Here is a 26,216-nt window from a genome sequence, read left to right on the forward strand (position 1 = left end):
GTAATTTCGAAAAGACTCCAGTTCCCCTAGAATGGCCGAACGGATCCAAATTTTATAGTTCCGCTTAGAATGCATTTCTATAGAGCTAAAAGTAATTTATGAATAGCTAAAAAAGTGTTTTCAATGTATAATTATGAGGAAACCGTCGTTGGGTGCCCCTATCTCGTTGCCTTCTCCGCTTAGCATCACACGATTTTATATTTAGCATGAGCAAACTATATATACTAGTTATAGCTATCGCCAAGTGCAAACGAGCAAAGATTTTACCTATATGCGCGGACTGTCGCAGCCACGGACAGCTGTTTCGCCCTTACTGAGGGTCACCAGCATGGCATAGCCGTCGATCAATGACCGGCGAAAACACGTGTTTAACAGACCCTTTTCGGCCGAGGCGAGTCCTTTAACTGTCAGCTCCACACAACACATGTGGGAGCTGTTGTCTGGGAACCGTATGGCAGTTCTCCCACGACATGCGCGGGGAAGGCGCATCATGAGTGTTGTGTATGTGCGCCCCTTGTTTTAATTTGTCTTTTGAAAATAGTGAACTAAACTGTTCTACGGCATAAAAGAATTGAAATCCCGACGTAACGCATCATATTCTCGAGATATTGAAGTTCGTGTTTTTGTCCGAAGTTGCGGAGAAGTCATTTTGCGTAAAATTTAGTGGTCATATAAGCAAACTTGAAATGCTCGAAAAATCATATTGAAGTCCGCGACCATTCAACGTACAGACTTTTATTTGGTCTCTTTTTAAAGCTAAAAAAAATATGGTGGGCCAATCAAGCCTTCCGAATTATTTTGCTTCAAAGACCAAAAATTTCGCTGCGTTATTATTTTCCCTAGCGGCATGCAATAAAAAATTCCAGCAGGCAAATGCGACAGATATCGCGTAGGATGGAAATGTAAGCAAGCGGCTTGTCGAACAATGTGACAGCAGTTCTAACAGCGAACGTTAGAAGAATTAGGACTTGAAAACCAGGGCCGCCCTGTTGAAAACTGTTTACGGACGGTCGCGCTATCGCCTTTTGTTTTTCTGGTCAAAACTAACGTAGCGGTACCTCCCTCAGCGTTGATTGACCTAGAAGCAATAGTATCACCCCTTCCATAACAAGTGCTGCATTGTCGCGCGGACGCGGTCGCTAAGCTTGAATATTCACGTCGCGTATTGATCGGCCGTATTAATCCTGCCCGTTTGCAGTCATGGCAGAGCGGAAAGGTCAACAGTGTTTGTTGATGAGCGAGCGATTATCGTGCAGTTGCGATGGGTTTTATAGAGCCAGCGAGCAAGAAGCTGGAGCACACGTTACCTGCATATTAGCCGATGGCAATTTGGAGCGGATTCGTCGAATACTCTCAAATTCGTAGCGGTTCGCGTGGAGGCGCGTGGAGATGGTCAGTTTTCTTTGTAGCCAGCCTTTAATTCTTCTTTAGTGGATAGTACCTACGATTACCTACGATAACCGGCCAGGAAAGACAAGGAGACGTTCAGTTGAAGGTATCTGCGCTTTGTTTTGTGATATTTTGACTTTTGGACTATTTTAGTTCAAGGGAGTTTCGACGACTCATCCCATTTTTTCCATGTTATTGACAAACACTACGCCTGGGCCGCCTGTGGCCCCTGTAGCCTTATTTCGCTCACTATTGATCCAATGGCCAAAAATAACATTAAAAACAACTTCTGCAAGGCAATTAAGTTGTTAGGTAACAGACTCTAATTATCTACCCAGACTTATGACAGTACTTGCTGTTCACCTCAGATTTTGTCAGTGTTTTGTTTTCATAAAGAGAAAGCAACTTTAAAAAGCGTGAAATTATGACAGGGAAGGATAGGTTTACATTGTATTCACTGACCTGACCATTCTCCAGAGTCCTGATGCGTTCAAATATTTTCTTTATTGTCGATGGACAATAACAGAGATAATAAGAATTGTTGGACACATGGATGCCGTACCTAAAAATCAAACGTATTCATTGATTCACACCTGATTATAACTAACCATAGTTAGTTTCTAACGTATTTGTCTTTAATTTGAAGCAAGGCAAGGTTACTCTCACTGAATTATTTACTGAAGTGGAGGTGAATAACTATTCGCTTTAACCTATTCTTAAGCCCATATCAGACGTCAAACTTCACAACTGCTGAATTTAATGTTACACAACAACCACAAGCTGATACATCTTTTACTGATATTGAAACCTCGATACGATGGTCATCTATTACTTGCTCCTTATTGTACTAAGACACAATCAGTGTCTCTCTGAGCTACTTAACGTGGAAAATGGTTTTAGAACAGAGAGCTCACTTTAGCTTAATCAGTGAGCGTGAAGATTTAGGGCACTTTGGTTTTTATCCCATGGAGAACAGAAAAAAAGTTGTTTTCCTTTGTAGGCATGATTTCTTAGCAGGCTCGCAAAATTTGAGAAAATTTTCAATAACAAAGTTTTTTTCAAGTACAAAATACGATACGAGAGTTAGACTGGAGATGCATACCTCTTGTATAAGTTATTTAGTTGTTCTGTTAAGGTAATTCCTTGACGACTGAGATATGCAGCCATCTCTGCCATGACCACTGCAGCACTAATCCCATCTTTGTCAAGTACATTAGTACCATACATGAAGCCTTTAAAACAGATTTTTTTGTAAGTGAGGTTAAAAAATCAACAAAAAAGTATACCTCCATTGGCGGGCATACAGACTACATTCATACATACATACATACAGAAGTAAAGACTACGAAAACCACAGCTGCTATAAATAACTTGTCTACCTAATCTAATTATTATAAACACTAGAGAAAAGTTTTTTAGTAATCTCGACGTAAAAGAGTCAACAATGAAACACTGTGTAATTATAACAAGTTAGTCATTTACAGATAAATTAAAGCACCTATTGCTTCTTCAAATGAAAAAAGGACTGTCTTTCCTTGAGCCATAAGTTCACTTGCGAGGTTACCCATCCACTTGAAACCGGTCAGAGTTTCCTACAAGAAAAAGAAACAATGGTTAAAAAAAAAAGGAACCAGAAAACAAGGAAGTGCTAATTTAACAGGAAAATAGTAAAAAGAAGTACAGTTAAACCAGTATTTATATTCATGCAATATGAATTTCCTTTGTTTCCTAGCCTTAGCTTTTCATAGGAGACAAACGAAATCCTGGTTTAACTCGAACACGTATTTGACCTGCTTAGTAACTTAACGTTTCAGAAGCAAGAGAGGTTTCATTTACATAACACAAGCGTCTGGGGAAATTTAAGGACAGATAGGGTCCCAAAACCTTGTTGGTATAATACTTTACTGTGTAGCTTTAATTTACAATTCAGATTTTTTTTCAGAACAGCTGTTTCACGGGAACTTATTCGAAATTCGATTCTCAAACAAACCGGCACTGTAATTTCTCATGGAGGTTTTCATACTCGTCAAGATGGCTTTGGAAACCACGACAACGTCTATTCCGTGGCGGAGAACTCCTCAAACCAAACCAACCAAACAAACCAGCTTCGAATAAAAGAAGAATCTTGATAGCAGCTATACTTCATTTTGTGGCGGCAGTGGAAAACAAGAATAGTTAAAAATTTCAAATGTTCACTGAAAGATTTTTCCTGTAGTCCACCGTAAGAGCCTGCACGACTGTCACAAACGGAGCCATCGATGAATCCCATTGCGATGCGACACTTTCCTCGACGAAAAACCAAATAAACAATTCAGTTTTGAAAATCCGAAAACACACGTACACTTCCAATAAACATTTAACAGAAGATCTCTTCCTCAAGAGTAAAACCTGACACTTTCCTCCCAATAAAGTTCTGTTTTTTTTTCTCTCCCGGTTGAATTCCGTGCAGATAGAATAAGCACTTTCTGACCTTGATAGGCACAAAGCTAACACGGATATCCAGGACTATTTTAATAATTTCGATTGCCAGCAATCCACTTTCCATTCCCCTCATAAACTTGTTTAATGAATCAGTTGAATCAGGTATTGTCCCTGATGTTTTCAAATCTCGATCCAAGGTTACCCTATCTTTTAAGACTGCTGCAGTGACAGACCCTGGTAATTACCCTCTTGTTGGTGTACTTTATTTGCTAAAATCTTTTAAAGACTGGTTTACAATCAGCTAAATAATTTGCTTGTAAAGGAAAACATTCTATTTAAGCAGCAATTTAGCTTCAGAAAAATAAATTATTCTACCCAGCAAGCAATTCTTTCAGTCACAGACAATCTTAAAAATAAAAATTGACCGTAATGAAACTGTATGCAGTATCTTTCTCGACCTAGCGGAAGCCTTTGATACTTTCAAACATCAGATACTACTACAGAAATTAAACAGATAATGGAATCCGCTTTGTTCCTCTCCTATGGTTCAAAAAGCTATCTTGAAAACAGAACACATTATGTGGAAGTTGAAAATGTTAAATCAAACCCACTCAACGTCCAATGTGGTAACCTGTGAACAGACTCTCTATTTGAAGAAAGGATGAAAAAATAGCGAGGAGAGGAGAGGGAAAGGGGAAGAGCCTGTAGACAAACCTTTGAGAACGCCGTTCCGCGGCACCCGCTGATGCAAGCTCCTGTTGGCGAGAACACTAACTGTTGACAGGTTTGATTGACATCGCCTTTTTGGTCGGCACGTAGCACGCGATTTAAATTAATCGCTCGTAAACAGGTCTTCTAATCTTTAACATGGCGTCTCCTGGCGGATTGACTGAAGAAGTTTTCCAAAAAGCGTTGGGCGATTCAATAAAGGATTTCCCTCATATTCCAAGCGTCATGAAGTTCGCGTGGAGAACCGAAACAATGGTCTGGCCTGACCACAAAGTGGCAATAACAGAACAGTCGCAAGACTGTTAAGCTTACGAAAAAGTTATTAACACGGGAGGAACTACGCACGCTAGTCCAGACTTACATTACCTTTAAAAAAGCAAGTTGGAGTTTGAAAATCATTGCTTAAAGAGCAATCTTGAATAAGTTACAACGCAGTTCTCCAGATTTCATGTAACTTCTGTTAAAGCTACAATCTATTCTTCAAAATTTGGATCTGCAAATCTTTATCCATGAGAATTCCACATCCTGCAAACAACACTAACGAGCTCGGCCCAGCAGGAAACTACCACATTCACGGAAAAAAGAAAATCGCTTTTAGTTATTCAAATCCAGGGGGCACTTTGAAGGAAATCAAACAACCTAAAACCCTCATTTAGTTACAATGAAGAACTTTAAGTTTCAAAAGAGGTCAAAGAAAATGCTCTCCCACAATGCCTACCAGGAACAATAAGGCCTGGTCGCACTTCAGCGAAAACCAAAATTTGACCGGCCCAAAAATTCCAAAAGTTTCAGACCGCAAACGGAAATGCAACAAATTAAACGAATACGGTTGGGTCGCATTAGAAAAGACTATCATCGATCTGATCAATCGATCGGATTTCAGATTTCCCGCGAACTGTTCAACTTTAAACATGGACCCACTCGAGACCTAATTGCCGTTTCGCGGTTCCTGGTAATTAGCTTCCAGCAGCAGCGAATGTTTGCCTTTCGTGTTAACGAATACATGACAGTTCTGAACGTTGCCTGTATTAGAAGGAGAAGAAGACGTTTGCGTAGAACGCGTGTCGCTCCATACGCGTGAACTATTCCGCGACCAGCAAATTCATGGTTAGATGTGCACTGCAATGATCCACGAATTCCACAAGAATACTTTCAGCAGCTATTAGGGGTGAACAAGGACACAAAGTTGTCACATCTCCGAAAGCGGCTTCTTTTGTTAATTCTAATTTTGAAAATCGGTCAGCCCCACCCGAGCACGACGGCTCGTTTGATATTCGGCCGGTTCTCCAGGTTTTGGGAATCTTAACTGGGACGGTCAATTCTCTCTTTAATAACCAGCCTGTCTAAAATGAAACAGGCTATTTTCCCGTTTCTTCTCGCTTCTTCAAACTTAGGACGCTGCTCTTCCCTCTTGTCAACGTTTTCTTGTGCCAGGTCTTCATTAACAAAAATTCCAAGGGGCTTGATTCTCCTGGCACTTCTGATGATCTTTTCTTTTTGCTTTCAACCGTATGGTCCTTGGACGTCTTACGGAGCCAGTTGTAGCATTTGCTCTTCTGCCGACTCGATGAGCACGCTCGATATCCGGTTCTTCATCGAGGTTAAGCTTCTCTTTGAGTATCTCCTTTACTTTGATTTGGTGTTGTCCCAGGTTTCCTTTTCTTCCTCTCGAATGCCGTCTATTCGAATATTACTCCTACTTTGGTTCTCCAAATATATTCGATCTTCTCAGTGTGGTAATCGAGGGAACCGCACATCTTTTTAATCTTTTCTTCGACCTCATGCACTCGGGATGAGGGTGGTTTCAAGTCCTTGATATCTTTCTGGGAGAACTCAAGGCTCGCCTTCTACTCGCTAGTGTCTTTCTCGGAAATATCTAGTCTAGCTTTGATTTCTGCGACTTGGCCGATGACGGAATCTAGCCGTTCGTTTACGTTGGCCAACAGTGAGTCGAATAAATTCCTAAACATTCTTTTTTGCACTTTCAACAACTGCCTCAGCATCGCCATTGTGACAAGTTCAGATGCCGCGGATTCAGCTCCTTGAGTGCTAGCAGCCTTCGTGGTACGAGTTTCAGGCATAGTCAATTTTGTTAGAGTCGTAAATGGCAAATAGCGATAACAAAAATCGAGTGGAAAAACAAAACTCACTGTGAAATTAAAGCAATTAACGCGGAGTAAAGAAAGTACGACCGTACGCCACTCTTAATCGGTTGTTTAGAAAAGGCTGATATCAGAACATTTTCTGACGACACCACTTTATTTCATTCTTCCAGTACTTTACGGACCTTGAAAAAACTGATATGAAGAATTCAAACATCTCAACTACTGCCCAGTTAACAAACTTTCAAGAAAACCTAATGTATGACAATTTCCTTCCCAAAAAAGCAAATAAGCTTAAGCTTCATAAACACAGAATTGAAGAAAAGAACTACATCAAATACCTGGGCATCTACATTGACAAGAATCTTAAATGGGCTCCTCCACATTCAACACATAAACAGAAAAATATCTAACAATGTCGAAATCCTTCCTAAATAACGCCATTTCTAAGGATGAACACCGTGAGACATTATGAAGTACTTCGGATTGCAAAGACTTGGAAATCACGGTACCACAAGCGATACAGAACTAATAGACGATTGACCGCCTTCTGATTGATCAACGACATAAGTTTTGAATTGCTTTGAGGCCTTCTGGGCCCAACCTTAAGTGTGTGGTTAATCAGAACTAGGCAAGCGCAATTCTGTGGTAACTGGCGCATCAGCATCTACACTAATCATGTCCGCAACAGACCTGGAGCTTCCAGGAATATATCAAACAGAAAAATTGTACTGACACATTCTGCCTGTCTGAGATAGCACATAGCATCACATTGCCACACAGAACACTTCAATTAGTTCACACGGTACCTTATACGCAACAGAGTACCCTAGAGTACCCTCATTTTCAATGGAAATTTAATTTGTTGTAGCTAAGAAGGAAGAAGCTTCGTTTACATTTAGGACATACAGAATAGCTTTTCTGTTTGACTGCAATGGGCAAACGAAAGGTGTAGATATGCTGTATTTTAGAAATCCATCTTCAGTACTTCAAACAAACTTTCTTGAAAGTGTTCGCTTTGAGATGATGTTCATTAAGACAGCAAAGGAATTCACTGACGCATTTAGCATGCTGCTCCTAGTATTAACCATGAACGATAATATCATTAGTGATGTTGAAAGCACCTATATATCCAAGCGGTAAAGACGAAATTTACTGCACTTGGGGTGGATGACTGACTAAGTGGCATTTGATTACACTAAAAGTCCATTATAAGTAAAAAACAATGACGCCTATGTTATATTATTTTTTTTTAATCTGACCCTTTTACCTCAAACACAAATCCTTCCTCCCTGGCCATAGCTTGAAGCATTTTTGAAGATACTGTACTTGCAATCATATAGACAGATGAGCCTGTTGAACAAAAAAAATAATAGTACTGGAAATGAAGTATTGCAACAATGCGAAGCTATTGATAAACGAGTAAGTCAACTGAAACCTCTGTACACAGGCTAAATAATATATTGAATGGGGTCTATGGATCGTGATGGGTTTGGTGGGGTTTCTTCCTGTTTTAAGCTGTTGGCTGTCTGTTCTGGTAAACGCCTCGCTGTCTTACAATACAATATTTCTGTCCAGTTTAGGTTTTATGGCAGCCTAGTAAAAGCACTTCGGCATCTAGTTGTGATAAAAGTCTAACCGAGCGTTAACAGGTAGAGACTTGGAAATTTAAGCTTTTGCGTGAGACTGGAACAACTGTGAAACTTGTTTGAACCTTTTGATATCACTTTCAATTTCAACAAAAATCTTATGGCGGCCACGTGATTGATAATAGTGGTGCCCACTTTAGCCCCTGTAAGGGACCAATGAATTTACCGCGTCCTAACGGCATAAACTCCGCCTTGCCCTGATATGGTGTTAACAAATTGTTTCGACAGCAGTCAGTACGTTTTCTCAAAAAAGAAATTAAGAGAAGTAGCTACCATGTCAGGATTAGGGCCAACTACATATATGGTAGTGTCCGTAACGTGGACTTTTTTGAATGCCCATCAGTGCCGGTTACTCAGATTTTAATGGAAATATGCAATAAAACTGAGGAAGACACAGTTGTCTCCAATATTTTACAAAATGAAATAGTGCGGTCCTTGCATTTGTTTAGACTGCCAAACAATTCGTATTTTTGCCTAGGTTAACAACGCGCGCGCGAGCGAGCGGTGAAAGGGATGGAAAGGTCTGGAGGGAGGGTGAGAACGGAGAATGAGGCTGGAGACAGACGGGAAAAATACGCCACACACGCCCATGGGGTGTGTGAGGCCCATACGCGCTTTGTGCTAAAATATCAAGCCGGCGCTTTGCACCTTGCAAAACCGACTGTTTTGCAGTTTAGCATTTGTTTTTCTCGTCATCTTTTTCCAAAAGGCGGGAACATGAATTTATTGACAAGCTTCAACAGTCTTGGAAGCAATTTCATCGAGAACACAAGCAGCACTGTAATTATAAGAGCATGAGTAGAGCATCTCTCATGGTCAAATGTTAACAATTCTATTTTGCCAATTGTGGAGAAGTGCTTGAATGTTTAGAATGTCAACTATTCCAATATGGGAGAATCTTGTCCTCTTTGCAAATGCCATTAATCTGTGGGTTAGTGCTTGCTCCAGTGGCATTCTCAATCCAGTTTCCAATAGGACTTGGTGTCCTTGACCTCGTCAAAATGATTTCTGTAGTTATTACATTTAGCGATTCTTACTTCCTCTGTCACCTAATTTCCAGTGCGGGAAAACCGCTTCATCTCGCCCGCTGGTGGATTTACTCAGCTAAATTTAAAAGGAATTGTGTTCAGTCCCTTTAATACAAAAATATAAGAGCGACAGTACCTGGATATAACTCCGGGTGTTGTTTCTTGTGGCATGTAAAGGCCCACCAGCCAAACAAAGAACCAGTCTCATTTCCAGTGAATACCTTCCAGTGTCCACTTAAGACATACAGCAACAACACATTTATTTGAAAAAGAGAGGATTTTATTAGTACATGTTGCTATGAGGACTCACATGAAACTAGTACCTTAAAATACTTAATTCGTTTCCCTTACTTCAATATACTTTATTCCCAAATACAGTGGAAGCTCTCCTACTGGAAACTCTCGTAAGCAGACAGCTCTACTTATGGCCGCCTTTACAAAACCCCGTACTTCTCAACACCCCTACAAACTCTGTCAATACTTTTACATTCCTGTAAGCGACCATCTCCAGTTACGGACACCTTTTTCGCGTCACGAGGGTGTCCACTTACGAGAGCTTCCACTGTAATGGAATTAATGTACTTTTCTTTTATACTTATGCTAATTAGCTCTCTTACTAAATTTGTTACCATTTTGGAGCAAGGTGTACTATACTGTTCTTTTTGGAACAGAGACTAGTTTTTTTATACCACACCAACGTTACTATTAGCTATGAATAGTTCAGGACTGACATTTTGTTCCGTTTTTTTCCTACTTAGTAACATAATAAACCGAACTTTTGACTTAGTTTTTCATTTTCGTCTCAAAGCGTTTTCCCGAGAGGTATTGCTGACGATTTTCTCCTCCTACGGTTATGTGCTAAGAGAAAAACTATCGCACGTATCTCACTGAATAACACAATTGGTTTTCTTAATATTAATATACTGGAATCTGACGCATTTTTCCCGTGGATAGGGCTATCCATCATTTTTTGTCCATGTTTGGTCTGATAACCATGAAAATGATTTCAACGACCCCTTGATCAGTAACTACGGAAGCTGAAAAGGGACAATCCAAAAATATTTTGCAGCCCCCCCAAAATATTTCAAATAGTAATATTTTTTCTCAAATCACTGTCGAAAAGTTGGACAAATCTAACAAACTATTACAAATCCTAAGAAAATTAGTGGATCCACAAATAACTTTTTCACTTTCTTCGCCTTTTCGTTTTAACTCTCTTACTTTTGAAATTCGAAATGCAACAAGTACCGCTTCCTTTTGCTGTAAGCTGAAAGCATTCCTCTTATCATAAATATTCCTTTTTTTGATTTTGTTTTTTTGTTTTTTGTAATTTCGCTTTTTTAGCCTATGATTAGTACGACTATCTAACATATTTTAAGATTTACTGTAGCTCTGTCATTGATTTTTCCAAGTGTAATTATGGTAATATTTTGTTTGTATTATTTAATTGAGGGAGCCCATTCCTTATAAGCCCGGTGGCTTCTCTTGGGCTTCCTTGCCATGAGAGTTTAAATAATTAGATTTCCTTGCTTTTGTACAACTTATGGTAAAACAATAAACTGAAACTGAATAATCCGAAAATATTTTGCAAATCCATAAAAACTATTTCAAATCGCATTTTTTGTACAAATCATTATTGAAGAGTATCAAATCTACAAAATTGCAAATCCTTAGAAAGTTAATGGATCCGCAAATAACTTTTGAAACAACTCTTATTTAAGAGTTTCTCTCATTTCTAAATCTCTTTACCATTGAAGACTGCAGATTAGGCGGTTGAAAGCAGTTGGCAGAAAAAGTTATGGCTCGTACAGTTCACTGCATGGGGAGCTTTTAAGGGCATTGTCCCTAGTTGTCTAAAAGGTGGCGTATAAATCTCTTTTCACTGGATACCATAATTAGTTTCTCTCCTACTTACCTACTGGAAAGTGTTTGAGCCAGTGGATAGAACTATCCGGCCTTTGAACAACTGGGACCTACACTCTAGATACTAGATACCGTGTGTTCTTATACAAAAATGAGTCATTCTTTATATAAATGTGATACAGAAGCCGTGCTCGACGTATGTTAATAAGCTTGGAGTAAAGGTGTTAAATTTTCCTCTCACCTTGGTTGTTTCTCTGCAAGGGCCATTCTGTCAGAGTCAGGATCGTTGGCCAGAATAACAGTACAGTTACTCTCGTTAGCAGTATTCATGGCAAGGTCCTGAGTACAAGTTGTAAATAACAAAAAATTACGCAAACCAAAAATACTGAAACAAACAAACAAAGCAATCCGAGAAGGAACAGAATAACAATTACTGTTGTAGGCTAACATTTGAAACTACAATTCGCTAGAAGTCATGCTAACCGAGGCTCTAACTGTAACATACAAATGCTTTCTTGAACAAGTTCGTCTAAATTGCTCCTTTCAAAAGATCATAACTTCTAATTGCTTTAATTTCCGAGAGAAATTTATTCCACGATCTAGGGGCTGCTACTTGGGAAGATTTCTCTCTGAGAGTTTTCTTGGTTTTTACGCCTGGTACCTTTATCAACAGTTCCTTGCACGATCACAGGTAATCTTGATAAAGTTATAAATAATTTTAAGATGGTGCGACAGCATAAAGTGCCTTTGTTAAAAGTTAGGATCAATATTTTGTATTAAATCCTGGAAACTGCAAGCCAGTGCAGACGTTTAAAAGACGAACCAGGCCGCACAATTCTGTATGTACTTATCTTAGCAATAGATGTAGCAGTTGTATTTTAGGAGCCTGCTGTTGCAAGTAGTCTCCGCAAGGGACTAAGTGGCCTCACTGGTAAGGTACTTTCTAATATTCCTTATTTTGTACACAGATGGAAAGACATGGCTTTAAAAAACGTCTTTATGTGTCACCATAGTCAAGTTTCCATCTAACCAGGATCCGAGATTTTTTACTGATGGCATCAGGGCTATACTGGTACCACCTACACAAAGACTCTCGATCTTCACTGAAATACGTTATCATCATACTAGATTAAGATGTTTGTAAAGATGCTGGTACCAAATGACAATGCCCATAAAAGCTAGAAACAGTGTAATGAAAGAGAATGACAAGTGACGTGTCTGGTAACCGTTCACACGGACGTAGCCAGGATTTTCCAGAGATACGCACAATTTTCCACATCCTCCTCCCCCCACCTCAAAACACAAATCTTTTTCAGATTGGAAAGCACGCATGCTCATTGCAACATGTTCTTATAAAACGTACCAAACACCTTATTCTACGTTGCTATTAGCTGCTCATTGATTACTTAGAAATGGTATGAAATGCGCAAAGGTAATCGTTCTACATTGTGTTGCTCTGAGAGGCTCATTTATTACTCAGCTTTGCTATTAGTTGCTAATTGATTAATCAGGAGTCCCTACTTACAGTTGCTGTGAGAAGTGCAAAGGTGCTCTTTACTCTGTATTGCTCTGAGTGGCTCGTTGATTACTCAGCGTTGCTTTTAGCTTGAGTGTGCGAGCTCAGAGGCTTCTAACCTTTCTCCACACAAAGTGGTCGCCCTATCATCTTCACGTGATGACATCAGCGAAAGGGTAATTATACTAATGATTCTCACCGAACCATATTCCTGCACGCATAAATTTCTCCATCCTTGGAGACCCAGGGGCGGTCAGTTGGGTCAGGAATATTGACGACGAATGTTTTCAAGAACGGGCGACAGAGCCCCTGGGATGCTACTCTAAACAAACCAGTTCCACGGCTCATTCGAATGTTTGTCTGTGATTGTGCCCGAAAATTATTATTAATTATTATAAAGTTCACCATTACAAATTTATCTCTACTCACCAGGGCACTTTTTCCTTCCTCCGGATTGGGGTATTTTACAGTTGGAAACTCAGGGTCTGGAACCATCTGCAGACAGTAAAGTTAAAAAGACTCAGGCATGAAAAAATTCGTGACGAAAGAGTAACAAGTAAAATAAAACATGGTTTGCTGTTGTCCATCGCTAATGGTATGATAGACACACTATCCATAAAATTGTTTCAATTACCACAAACTAATGTTTACTCTTACTACTAGTTATGTGAAATACCTCGAAATAAAAATTCATGATAGTTTAAAGATTTTTCTAACTTCAGCGGTTTGTCAACACTTAGAAATTATAAATTTCCTATGAATTTTTCTCTTACTAATGAAGAGCTTCTCTCAAGCTTTTCCTTGTTTCCAATTTCAAATACAACAACTGTCTACCATATTGCATAAAAAGTCATTCGTCAGAGCCCAGTTGTTGGAAGGCTAATTGGCACTAACCCAAGGTTAAATTTTCAATAACGATTTCTTTTTCTTTGTTCAAAAGCTTTTTTTTCGGATAATTTTCTCTATTAGAGAGCATCCAATTGTCAAGTCATACACTTGGGGTTAAACTGGATTTGCTTCTTAAGCTTTCATATCTGAATTCAAATTTTGCCCTAGCCCTGGGTTATCTTAACACAGCTTTGAACAACCCAGCCCAGCTCTGTATCTGTATTCTACCAGATCACACGCAGTAATGAACAATCAAAATGCCAGTTCAGATGAGAGGTATGAAGTAATGAGGATGCTACTGAAGTCACCTGCTCTCTGACAGACACAAATGGAGGTAAGTTGAAAGCTTCAAATGCCAATTCAGCAAATCTCTGTCCAACACCATGCATGGGAGTGAATGTATACTTCAATTTGGTTTTGCTATTTTCCTCTCTGAATGAGAAAAAGAATCATTACTTCAGTATAATTGTTATTTTGCTTTGAATGGTAAAATTTAGAATAACATGCTGTAGAAGATAAATAATTGTGTTAAGCTATACTAAAAATAACTTTATTAAAAAAAAAAAAAGTGCATCCCAAGAGGGACGAGAACTTTCTGCTTGAATGGCACAAATGGCTAAGATGCTCCGACCAATTTATTGAACTCGAGAAATAACTTGTGACTTATAAAAGCAAGGCTTCCTGCTAAACAAAAATCTAATAGGCCAAGCAATATGTCAAAGGTAACATACAAAAAAATGAACTTAAAAAAACTGTTAGGCTAACAAGTTTTCAAAAACCACAATTGTCCATCCGTACTTCCTTTTTTATTTGCTGTGGTAATAAAAATAAATACCTTCTTGTAATCTGTTGAGCACTGTTTCATTCACTTTGGTGGCAGTTCCAACTGTTTGAATTTTGATAAATTTCGTGACACAGCTCCTTTAAGTAAGCCACACGTTCTTTTTCTTTGCATAATGGCATTTAACGTTTCCAAGGAAATTTGAAACCAAAGATAAATTGTAAGGAAGAGGAACAGAGAGCCAAAAAACATTTAAAAACCCTTACATATCATTCTCAAGCATGTCGCAGTCCACTATACTCTATTTAATTTTTAAAGGAGCTTGCTTTGCCTGGAGCATTATGGATAAGAAAGCCAGTATATATTTACTGGTCGAGCAATTTTGGGTTATCAAGTGACCACATTCATGGCAACTGTAACTCCACCTCTCCACGCATAAACCAATGTGAATTGTTATATTCCTAGACTTTCACTCAACTAAACAGGGACTGCCATTGGTTGATTCTTGGTCACGTGGCCTTGACTAAAATCAAATGTATCCCGATCGTGATACATTAAGCAATGTACCCCGGTCGGGCTGCATTACAGAACGTGATCAAAGCATGGTGGAAAGTGGCGTGACAGAAGGCGGGAAGAATACTGCCAGGTCCTGCCAGTTTTCATTTTCGTGAATGAACACAACAACGCAAACATGAATCCTCAAGGTAAAAACCAACGATTTTTCCAGTTATCTCAGAAGTTCCCAGAAGAAAAACAGCAGCTAGTGTCTCGAGTGCTGATGTTTCCCTCGACTTCTTCTCGGGAAATATAGGACTCTCGGGAAAACAAAACTAACTGTTTCCCTCGGGATCTGACATTAAGTGTACAATGTCATACTAACCCACGCATGGAAATGAGAATCGCAATAATAGCGTTCCTTCGTTAAGTACTAATAAGCGATCTATCACTGCCAACTGATAGCCGTCAAAGTAGAGCACCTAGAGGCTTGCATGATATGGTCATACTCTGATTATCATAGTCATATTATCTGAAGTTATCCATTGACCATTCATAAATTTTGGAAAGGATTGCAGACTCAAGGACAAAGGTGTTAGAACACGTCCACATCACACCAACTTTGTGTTGCACACTTCCACACCTCAACAAGTGTAAAGCAAAATAGGGGTTTGTAGTGGAAAAAAGTGCAACATCCTTACATTGTCAGACTATCCCATACTTTCTTACTTTTTCCACTTCCACACTTTAAGAAGTGTAGAGCAAAACAGGGAATAACAAAGGGTTTGTAGTGGGAAAAGTACAACATTATCATCACATTGTTGAACTATTTCAGAGAAAATCCACAATTTCTCACCTTCAAGACCCATGACAGTGCTGAATTGAGACAAAGTCATTACCTATTTTATTTGCACCCATATTATTTCTCAGCACTGAGGGATAGCTGTATGAGCGCCTTACCTGCCAGCACATGCTTTTTTGGTAAATAGGTTTGTAGTTTTTTTTTTTTTTTTTTTTTTTTTGTCATGCTTTTATTACTAACGTAATGCGCATTTGACAATTTTTATGAATACCTGTGCAATGTAAGAATTAAATTATTATTAGTTATTATGTTTTTTCCAAAATCATTTATGAGCGCTTGTTCCTCTAATAGCTGCCTCACTGTTTGTGAAGTTTGAAGCAAAATGTTTTGGGATGAAGTTTTTATGGTTAGAAATTCTGTGAAAATTGGACAATCCTGATGTTCAGCAATAATCCATAGAAAAAGAAGCAATTTTTAAAGGAAGTTTCACCTCATGGTAGATTCAAAAACGTGTGTGAGAAGATCATTGGGATAGTTCAGAAACATAACCCCTACATAGTTTTAACAGACTGCTGCGCAAAGGGATTTGATAAAGCATGCTTTCAGGTGCTCTTTCTGCTGTTTTTGTAAATATTTCGGTTAACTTTTATAAACAAATAATTTAGAACCATTTGATAAATCTGTTTTGTTTACATTTGATATTCTCGAAATTCATCGTTGTTTATGTGTTTTTCAAGGTCACTGAAAATCAGATAAAACTGCAAAAATGCAGACTTTTGGATGCCCATGCAGATGGACGGATCAAACAAAATAATCCCTTTGGAAAAAGATCATTGATTATCGCCCACTCATCGTAAGACAAGACTATACAAATTTTACATGGCAAAACAGCAACGCCTGCCTAATTGCAAAGGGCTAAAGCTGGTTACATTAATTTGAAAAATACCTTTATCTTGTTACCTGTAAAGGGAATATTTTTTGACGTCTTCAAAGTATGAAATGCGTATCTCATCATAAGGGTCCTTTATTAGTGGACTGGAAATGCTTAGGTCCCAAGAATCTGACCATGGTGCCTTGTTTTCCATTATACACTGGGAAATCCCCTTGTCATGAGGTGATTTGATCTAATTATAAAAATTTACAAAATGCATGATTAAAAATTATTTTACACCTACTGCAATCACTTGAAAGATGTTTAAAGGACATGCTGGCAAGTGGTGCAAGAACTGAGTAGACTATTCTGTCAGCAAAAAAATTAATTTATATAGAGGATATTACACGGATATTAAACGGATATTACATTAATTAAATTATATAGAGGATATTACACGGTAGTGCGGTAGCGCTCGTGGCAAAAACAATATTTTACTCACTCGCTGCGCTCGTTCGTAAAATATTGTTTTGCCACTCGAAAATAAAATTCATACCTTCAAGCCGCCGTGTAATGTTCTTTTTATGATATAGACAAAAAGACATCGATAAAATAATAGAGGGAAATGACCGAAATTACGTCATCAATAAACTCACGTGTGAGATTATGGAAAATAAACCACTCGGGTCCCGGATGTACTTTAAATGAATTTTACGAGTGGTATATTTTCCAGTAAAACACTCGTGTCTATATAATAATATCAGATAATTAATCATTTCGAATTTATTAAATTTTTCATACAAAATATTTGTCAATTCCTGAACAATTCCAGCTGTTACAACAATAATTATGCCACATTCCCCTGACCTCAATGTATTTATCAATTAACATAACAATATTTGTTGTGTTATAAAAATGGCATGCTTTCTGAAACAAGGTATTGAGCACTGCTGACATTTTTTCATTTACAATTCGAAAAATATAAGGTTGCTGCCAGCTATAAAAAGAGGGAGATTCGAGTAGCTATGTTGTTGTCTGTTATGGAAAAGAAGCGTTTCCGAGTTTTGAAGCAGATTAAGACAGCAGACAGCAATCAACCAAAAATCGGTCCCGTTCTTACTGCCTTGCCAGATCATTTTTAGCTGACTAGAAATGCTAGTTATGAACGCTTTATATTCAACAGTTGTCAGCAGAGCAAAGGATAAATGGTTGCACAGTACACTACAAAGCTTCCACAACTAGCATCAACATGCAAGTTTGTCACTCTCTAGAACAAGTTGATTTGAGATAGACTGGTGCTTAAAATTAGAGACTAAAGTGTTCAAGCTCGGATGCTTCAAAAAACAAAAATTGACCTCTAGGAAGATGTGTCCAAGCAGTGAAATAAAAGAATTTAAATCAAGCACAACAAGAAGAGAAGAAGGAGAAGGAAAAGAAAGGAAGAGAAAAAAGAAACAACGTCATGTCCCTGTAAATACTGTGGTAGAAAACACCCCAAAAAACGGAAGCAGCTAGTGTCCAACATTTGGTGTCACACTGTACTTGTTCCAACTGTAGGAAGCTGTATCACTTTGCTAAGGTTTGCAGAAAAAACAAGTGTCTGGAAATGTTATCAAACTGGATCTGAAAGAATCTTCATTTGATGAGTCTGATGAAGATTGAAATCTCGAAGAAAAAAGTGTTTCGCTACACTTGACTAAAGCATTGAAGGAGAAGACCCTAGTTGTGTATCCGGTTAAATGGACAGTGGCTCCACATGTAACCACATTAGCTAGATATGCTGAGTACTGTAAAATTTGGAGATCCTAAACTGCTCAACTCTGGTTCCAAGCTACGACTGTACCATGATGTCAGTCATGCATCCCATGGGAGCCTGAAAGCTGTATTGCTATCGCCAAGGAAGAGATGGTTTCTTGCGTTCCACGTGGGAAAAGTGGATCAAAAGCCCCTAAAAGCCTTAACTTGGGAATAACTTGGTTTGCTAAGAGTTAAGCGCAGTGACAGAGTCACCGGAAAAAGGAAGAAGTAAAGGAAAAAGGTCCACAAACAGTCCCTACAGCAGCACAAGTGCCACCAGGTCCGGTCCTTTAAACCTTGAGTTCATTAGCACACACTACAACGATGTCTTCTCTGACATGAGATGTCTACCTGGTGAATACTGTATTAAAGTGGAGAAGAGGGTTAAACCTGTTAACACCACGCAGAGTGGCTATGCCTCCAACGCCTGGACTAAGGAAGACGATTGCAGAACTCAAGCAAAAGCAAGTGCTTGAAAAAGTTATTACACCCACTGGTTGTATTAGTCATATGGTGGCTGTATGGAAACCATCACGAAAATTGAGGATGTGCATTGCCCCTTAAGGATCTTAACCTTGCACTTGAACAAGAAGAAGCTATCTCACAACATTCTTGACCCCTTTTGCGAGGTATCGCTGGTTTTTAATGTGCCTTTTGGGGTGATGCAAAGCACCAGAGGCATTCCGACTATTGCAGGATGAAGTCCTTGAAGACCTGCATGGAGTGGAAGTTATTACTGATGACATTCTTGTTTACGGCGTGAGCGACTCTGAAGCAGAAGCTATTCTAGTATTCTGGAAAGAAGCCTCTAGGAGTACAATCTGAAGCTAAACAAGCAAAAATTGAAGCTACGCACGAAATAAGATCCTTAGCATGGGACACCTGCTTACAGCTACTGGCCAGACTCCGCCCAGATCCTCAGAGAGTAACAGCAGTGATTGAAATGCCAAAAACGGATGGAATACACGTTTTCAGCACTTTTCGTGGTTTCTGTAAACTACCTTGCAAAATTCCTATAACTCAGATGTAAGAGAGCCTCTTTGCCGATTCACTGTCAAGAATGCAGTTTGATGCTGGCAGCCACAGTATGATAAAGCCATTGAAAGTATTAAGAGGCTAGTGACAGACCACCCTGTTCCACGCAACTACGATGTGGGTGAGGAGGTGACCATTCAGTGTGACGCCAGCGACTAGTCACTGTACGGCTCTCTATGCATGATGCCATCATCCAATAATTTTTGTGCTATTTTACGATTGACATAAATTGTAAATTCACAGATAGAAAAAATATCTATTCCACATCTTCCATTTGACTAATACTTGCTTGTTATGAGGAAATATGCTTGGCATTTAAATCGGACCAGAAATGGACAAATGTTTCGTAATAATTTTACAAATGGATGTTAGGAAATACTATCAATGAATCATACATTAAAAACCGGCAAGGAAAAACCTGCATTTTCCCAAGTTAGCCTAAAGAGGTTCTTACAAAAATTTAAGCTATATAGGTTCTTAAACAGTTTCTTATTTTCTGATGAAAAAGTATATTGTATCTAAGATTATTTAGTGGTATTTGTCTTATTCCTTACATAAAATCTGCATACCACAACATTGCAGTTGGGGTGATAAGGCATCTATGTCTCTAAAGAGGATAAGAACCTGTTTCAAATTTCAGGGTAAACAGGCTCTTGCATAGAGGGGGCCTAACTGGCAAATTTTAGCCTACCAGATTCTTAAAAACCAGGTTCTTACTTGCGGGCTTTTACTGTAAACCATTCTAATTATTGGGCAGGATTTTACAGCGTAAATGATATGAAGAATATGCATTGCAGCATATCTCAGTGGGTTTTAACCACCTCAGCCAATAACACCATACTTAAACTGGATAATTGTACATATCTAGCCTTGTTCAACAATAAATTCAGGGCTGTCATTAAGAGGTGGGGAATAGAAGAAAAATAGAACCAAAAGAAATCCTTAGCTGTTTTATTCCCCGCCTACTTGTCGTATTTACCGGGCAAATTGAATTTTAGTGACATCCCTGAAATTGATATTTAGCCTGCACATAGGTGCGGAATTCCTGCTGCACTCCACTGAAAATAATGAAACACTGACAAAGAAGAAGGGTAGAGAAAGCAGTGAGTCCTACACGTGAAACATAACTGCACTTGTCAATAGTGATATTTAAAGTAATTTAGATTGCAGCAATCCAACAAGGTAATTTGTGTTGATCTTTAGAAACACAAATGAATGAATACAGCACACCAATGATAAACTGCTTCTTCAATTTTGAAAATACAATGGTAAAGGGTGAATGGCTAATGCCCTTTGGTAGAATTAATTCTATCACGTTATAAAGCAATTTACTGAATTATAATTCTTACCTGGGCTCCATTGTCCAAGTAAACCTAATAAGAAATAAATAAAAAGGTGCTTACAATACTTAATGATTTAATCAAGCACATAATCAATTACACAGACACTAATCGATGCTGAAAACTTGATGCAACCTGTGCCAATTTTAAAAAAGGCAATGCTGACATAGGTTGACCGTTAACCACATCTATTTGTTTAATAATATTTCCTTTCAGTGATAATTTATCAATTTAAAAACTTCCATGTTTAAGCTTACAAAAAATACCGTTTCCAAAAGTGACTTGCTTAACCAAGTAAAAAAATACGAAGAAATTATTTCCATTTGTGACTACAATAATCTGTTAATCCAAACCTACCCGATGTGGGTCGCATCATCAAAAAATGATCATAGAATGAAAGGGCTTTCCTTCTAATTCTATTGTACCATCTTTTTGACGGTTAAGAAATCTTAAAGAATTATTAGCACCATCTTGCTATAATATGTAGATTTAGCCAGGGCTAAAAGCGAAGCCTCCATTTACAAACTTATAATAAAAGCAATTAACTTATATATAATAATATATACATTTAATCAGGGCTAAATCGTGTTTTGCTCAATGGCGAAGGCAACGAGGTCGACAAAAACATCCATTGGTCTTATTAGCAAAAGCAACTTTGCGCCTTGTACTTGCTGCAAATGCACATTTCTTTGCCGTTATTTTGCACGACTACAAAGTGAAACTTCTGAAAACTTCTTCAACTGTCGTATGTATCCCTGTTGGCATTTGTTTTTTACGGCCGCTCATTTCCACCTCGGTGGCCCCTAGGACTTCTCATTTTCTCTTCTAGCGAAATTTGTCTCCTATGTTTTTTATCTCTGTCTCTAGCTCTTTCTCCGTTACCCACATTAATGTAGATGTTACAGGTCAAAATTTTTTAACCTAGGTTGATTCTCAATTTCCTTTGTTTCCTAGCCCTAATTCATGAATGATTAGGACTAGAAGACAAAGGAATTGAGAATCAACCGAGGTTAAACCTAGGTTTTAACCTGAATTTAATTTTGACCTGTAACATAGACATTAAAATTTAGTCGAAAGAAAGACTCGACCTTTGTTGTTGTTTCTTTCTCTTAAAACGTCCAGGTGACCATTCGATGTACTGCCGAAACGCGCGGGTGCTTTAAGCGCGAAATTTCACCACGCTTTACATGAATGGGTGGACGTACATACGGTCAGAGGGGAGATTTTCTCACAACCAAAATTTCTTGGATGCATGGATAACCAAATTTGCTTACCCTTGGTGCTCCGCTGCACGCGCTATGCGCGCGTGAGAGCTCCGCTAAAAACGCAAGTCACTAAGAAGAATCCTCCTTTTGAGGGATAGGAGGGGCTGAGTGATATCCCGCAAACACGCCTGAAACGAAAACTCCCCCATTAAGCTAAAACTCTTATACCCGGTGTTTACAGCAGAAAAAAAAACAATCGTTTTAATGCACGATACTCTTCGGTGGCAGCCAATTTCTTGTTGTGATTTTTAGAGTCAATATTTCTGTCTAAAGGAAAGACCTAAAATAAAAATCAGGCCGACTTTTGTGTTCGCCGTATAAACTTTATTAAGTTTTGAGCTTTCCATCGTTCTATCGGGCCCCGGTCGAACACGTATATGTAAATTAGCCTTTACATTAAATTTTACGAATCACAGTATCCATTTGTTTCTTTTGATGTGAAACCTAGGACAGCGAATTACTTATTTAACCATTTTGGCTACCAGTATTGAACTATAAATTAAGTTTACGCATGGCTTCACCTGTCAAAACTTTGATCAATCTGATCGACAAGATTTAAACTCCTGGGCCCCGTTGTTCAAAAGATGGATAGTGCTATCCATCGGATAAGTATTAGGGAAGCCCATTGCGCTATCCAGTGGGTAGTGATTTATCCAGTGGATTACGCTATCCACCTTTCAAATAGCCTGCGAATGGCAGACGTTTCTCCTCGCTCATCACTGCTGGGGGACGTTTTCGCGAGGAGGAACGTCTGCGACTCAGCGACAGAAATTTCATACTGATGACGCAAAATCTGTCCGGAACCCAGTCAGAAGCGCTAATTGGTCGACAGAGTACTTTCATTGTTTTAGCTACTGTTTACGAATGACAGACAAAAGACAAAAGGCCGCAAAGGTCAAACGTAAACGCGATGAATCTCTAACAAAACAGCCAATATTTGTGGAATATAGTCTTCTCTAGAAGCATTTGAGTTTTGCTGGAGCTCATTTACAGATGAACATAACACTTTACCAAAATCGACCAGGAGAAACCTAAAATTGAACAAATTTGCATTTGGAACCCCATGAATACCGGATTTATTATGTAAACATTGATTTACGTCATCAGTATGGAATTTCTGTCGCTGAGTCGAAGACGTTCCTCCTCGCGAAACGTCCCCCAGCGGCGATGAGCGAGGAGAAACGTCTGCCGTTCGCAGGTTACCTTTCAAACAACTGGCGACCGGAGTAGACACAAAACGTGACCAAGTGAAAGGCACATCCTGAAAAATATATCTTTCAAAGCTTCTTGTCGTAAACGAAATTCAAGATCTACACTAGAAAGACTGCATTGGCTGCCTGTACGGGTGGATGGGCATAGGGTCATGTGACTACCAAATTTTCTCAGATGGATAGATAACCAAATTTTCTTAGCCATGGGGCTCAGCTCAAGAGTGCCTCGCGCGCGGTGGAGCTCCGCTATTAAAAAAGAACACCGGTGAGCAGGAGACCGTTGTACTCAAGAAATGTTTCAAATGTAAAAAAAGAGAAGATGTGACCATTGTAGGAATTTCCTCATTGCATCAGTTTTTTCATTCCAGTTTCCCAAAAATAACACCATTCAATCAAAAATGTTGTTGATTTAGCCCATTTAAGTCACGCTCTGCTATGGTCAGACAGAGCGATGCGTTTACAGGAATGTTTAACCATTGGTTTCTATTTTGTACCTTATAACCATTGTCATCTTTTGGGTTGTGGGAGGCAGTGATCATAATGCCACATGCACATCTATACCTTAACACACTGTATGGCTATAAAATAAAAACAACAAAGTAGGAATCAAAGAAGCAAAAATAACGGTGCATTGATGTTATACACCTGATCAACACAAGGCACTTGAATGATTGATACATGCATATGTACATGTACAACAAAGAGATTAAAACACAAGACCTGGCTGAACCAAATTTTTGTCAAGGAGAAAAAAAAAATTTTTCGCTTAACGCATGATTCACATTACACTTTAACTATTATTATTTTTACATAAGCTCGGATTCCTTTGTTCTTTACGGGGGAAATATGTTACATAACCCCCGAATCAACCGTCTGAAAAGCTGGGTGTGGTTTTGATTGCTTGAAGGGAAGAGAGGGGGTAATGAACAGCTAATTAAAATGCGAGGAGATTATTTATTAATATGCAAGGGGGATAAGTGACTTATCCCCATTGCATATTATACACTTAATGTCAGTTCGTCTCGGAAAACATCAGGACTCTCGGGAAAACAAAACTAACTGGTTTCCCGAGGGACCTGACATTAAGTATTATATTTCTAGACTTTCACTTCAACGTACTCAACAGCAACAAAAGAAGACGCTTAAGCGGAGCGAATCAAAACAGTCGACTCGGTACTTATAAGAACACAAATTTAATTCTCAAAACCACCAATTGACTGATGTAGAAAGTACTTTCCTTATATTATCTGCATCTTTTGCCCCCACTAGCTGCAATTTCTCTTTTGGGATAAGTTTGAAAATCGTTGCTTTTTAGCTTGAGGCTTCATGTTTGTGTTGTTGTGTTCATTCACGAAAAAGAAAACTGGCAGCCAGTGTCAGGACCTAGCACTGTTTTTCCCGCCTTCTGTCGCGCAACTTTCCAACATGCTTTGATCACGTGCTGCAATGGATCCCGAGCGATCTTATCGTAATTTGGTTATGTATTCACTTGCGAAAAATTAAACATAACTGAACGTAGTTTAGGGGGTCATGGTGGCGCAGAATCTGGGGATGAGAATCGACACGATGCGTCGACGCCCGCTTCGAAAACAACGTACAATTTTCAGAATGCTATGTTTTGAGAAGAAAAATTTGGAAGGATTAACGGATTATACGGTGATGCCGCTTACAAATCCACACACCATTCGTGGTAGACCCACACTAAAAGATGTCGAGCGTTTTCGGAATGGGTCGTTCCACGAATTTTATCGTTTGAAAGCGCTGAAAACTTTGAAAGAAGTGAATACATCAGATGTTGAAAAAGCAAGAACCTTCATGAGCAGAACTTAGATGATGACGTTAAAAAAAACAAGCAAATCATCGTAAGTTTAACTCTTTTCCTTTTTACGATGTTGGATACTTGTAACGAACAATTTGATATTTTGTACATCAGTATTATTATTGTACAGGCGACGGTAAATGTCGGTTTGTTCTACGCATGGAGTTGTACGCGCTTCTTAGTCGAGCTTGCTTTAGCAGAGCGAGACTCTAAAAATGCAGGCAATTTTTCTTTCCGTCGGTCTTCCCTAGATTATAGGCCACGCGTTCCTAACGGAGACCGTGGAAACTGGGGATAAGAATCGTGACGACCTTTGTTTTATGCAAATGATCTCGTGATGAGCATGCGGTTCATTTTCGGCGATGACTGAAATGACGCATGTAAGTTGAATCTTGTGACAATTACTGGAACTCTACGGTTAAATAGATTCACTTTGTTGTATGTATGTAATTGATAGATTTTCGTAGTTGTTAAGATGTGAACAAAAACTGTACCGCGCCGTATCTTGCTCCGCTACATAGAAGCTATATATATATATTTAGTACAGGTAATCACATGATTTCGAGTGCAATTTGGAATAAATAAGCACCAGTAAATTTTTCAAAGACCAACAAAAGTGCACGAGCCCGTAGGGCTTTACATTTATGTAAAGAAAACTCGCTTTACCCTCAATAATGAACGCTCGGCGTTTACAAGAAATGGGCTGTCGTTTTGAAATCTCAGGAGCTCGCTTCGAGCGGCCAATGATGAAAGACACTTGACAGTTGTTGAACGTGTTCATCGTGGTCTGTTCCTGGGACCTCATTATGGTTGGATTCACGGAGAAATTCTGAGCTTGAAAACCTGAAAGTGATGGAGGGAATTGGTTTTCTTTCGTCGCTGTCATCGATGGGCCGGCCAATGTGTGTGGTACGGGCACGTTCGTGTTTACCGGAGCGAGTGGAGCCACAGTTGTTGTGATGTCGGAAACTGCCATTCGCTTTTTCTCAGCACTGGGGTTTTCATGATTTCGTTTGGATATTACACTGGAGAGTCGTCGTTGTTCTTCCTCGTCGGCTTCATCGTAATCGTCAAGGGATTGTACGCTTCGGTGGCCTGTGACCTTCACAATATCTGAGCGTTCAACGTTTGCTTTCTTTAGCTTGCTCACTGCTGTCTTTCTAGCACTGTGATTCGTGAACTTTTTGTGACTTTCTTCAAGGCTAGTACCCGCCA

General features: G+C 39.0%; 1 protein-coding gene across 1 annotated transcript in view; it reads right to left on the reverse strand.

The window, feature by feature from the left end:
- The window catches only part of LOC140948365 (phosphopentomutase-like), an 80,213-nt gene that overhangs the window by 19,987 nt on the left and 34,010 nt on the right, over window positions 1-26,216 (reverse strand). Inside the window, exons 6-16 of the mRNA XM_073397600.1 lie at window positions 23,677-23,760; window positions 20,716-20,739; window positions 16,624-16,787; window positions 13,894-14,017; window positions 13,127-13,192; window positions 11,423-11,520; window positions 9,455-9,552; window positions 7,912-7,994; window positions 2,888-2,981; window positions 2,492-2,621; window positions 1,852-1,951 (exon numbers count right to left, since the gene is read on the reverse strand). Of these exons, the coding sequence (XP_073253701.1) occupies window positions 1,852-1,951; window positions 2,492-2,621; window positions 2,888-2,981; window positions 7,912-7,994; window positions 9,455-9,552; window positions 11,423-11,520; window positions 13,127-13,192; window positions 13,894-14,017; window positions 16,624-16,787; window positions 20,716-20,739; window positions 23,677-23,760 (1,065 nt within the window). The remainder of the gene's footprint in view (window positions 1-1,851; window positions 1,952-2,491; window positions 2,622-2,887; window positions 2,982-7,911; window positions 7,995-9,454; window positions 9,553-11,422; window positions 11,521-13,126; window positions 13,193-13,893; window positions 14,018-16,623; window positions 16,788-20,715; window positions 20,740-23,676; window positions 23,761-26,216) is intronic.

Source organism: Porites lutea, chromosome 9 (assembly GCF_958299795.1).
Source record: "Porites lutea chromosome 9, jaPorLute2.1, whole genome shotgun sequence".
Lineage (NCBI taxonomy): Eukaryota > Metazoa > Cnidaria > Anthozoa > Scleractinia > Poritidae > Porites > Porites lutea.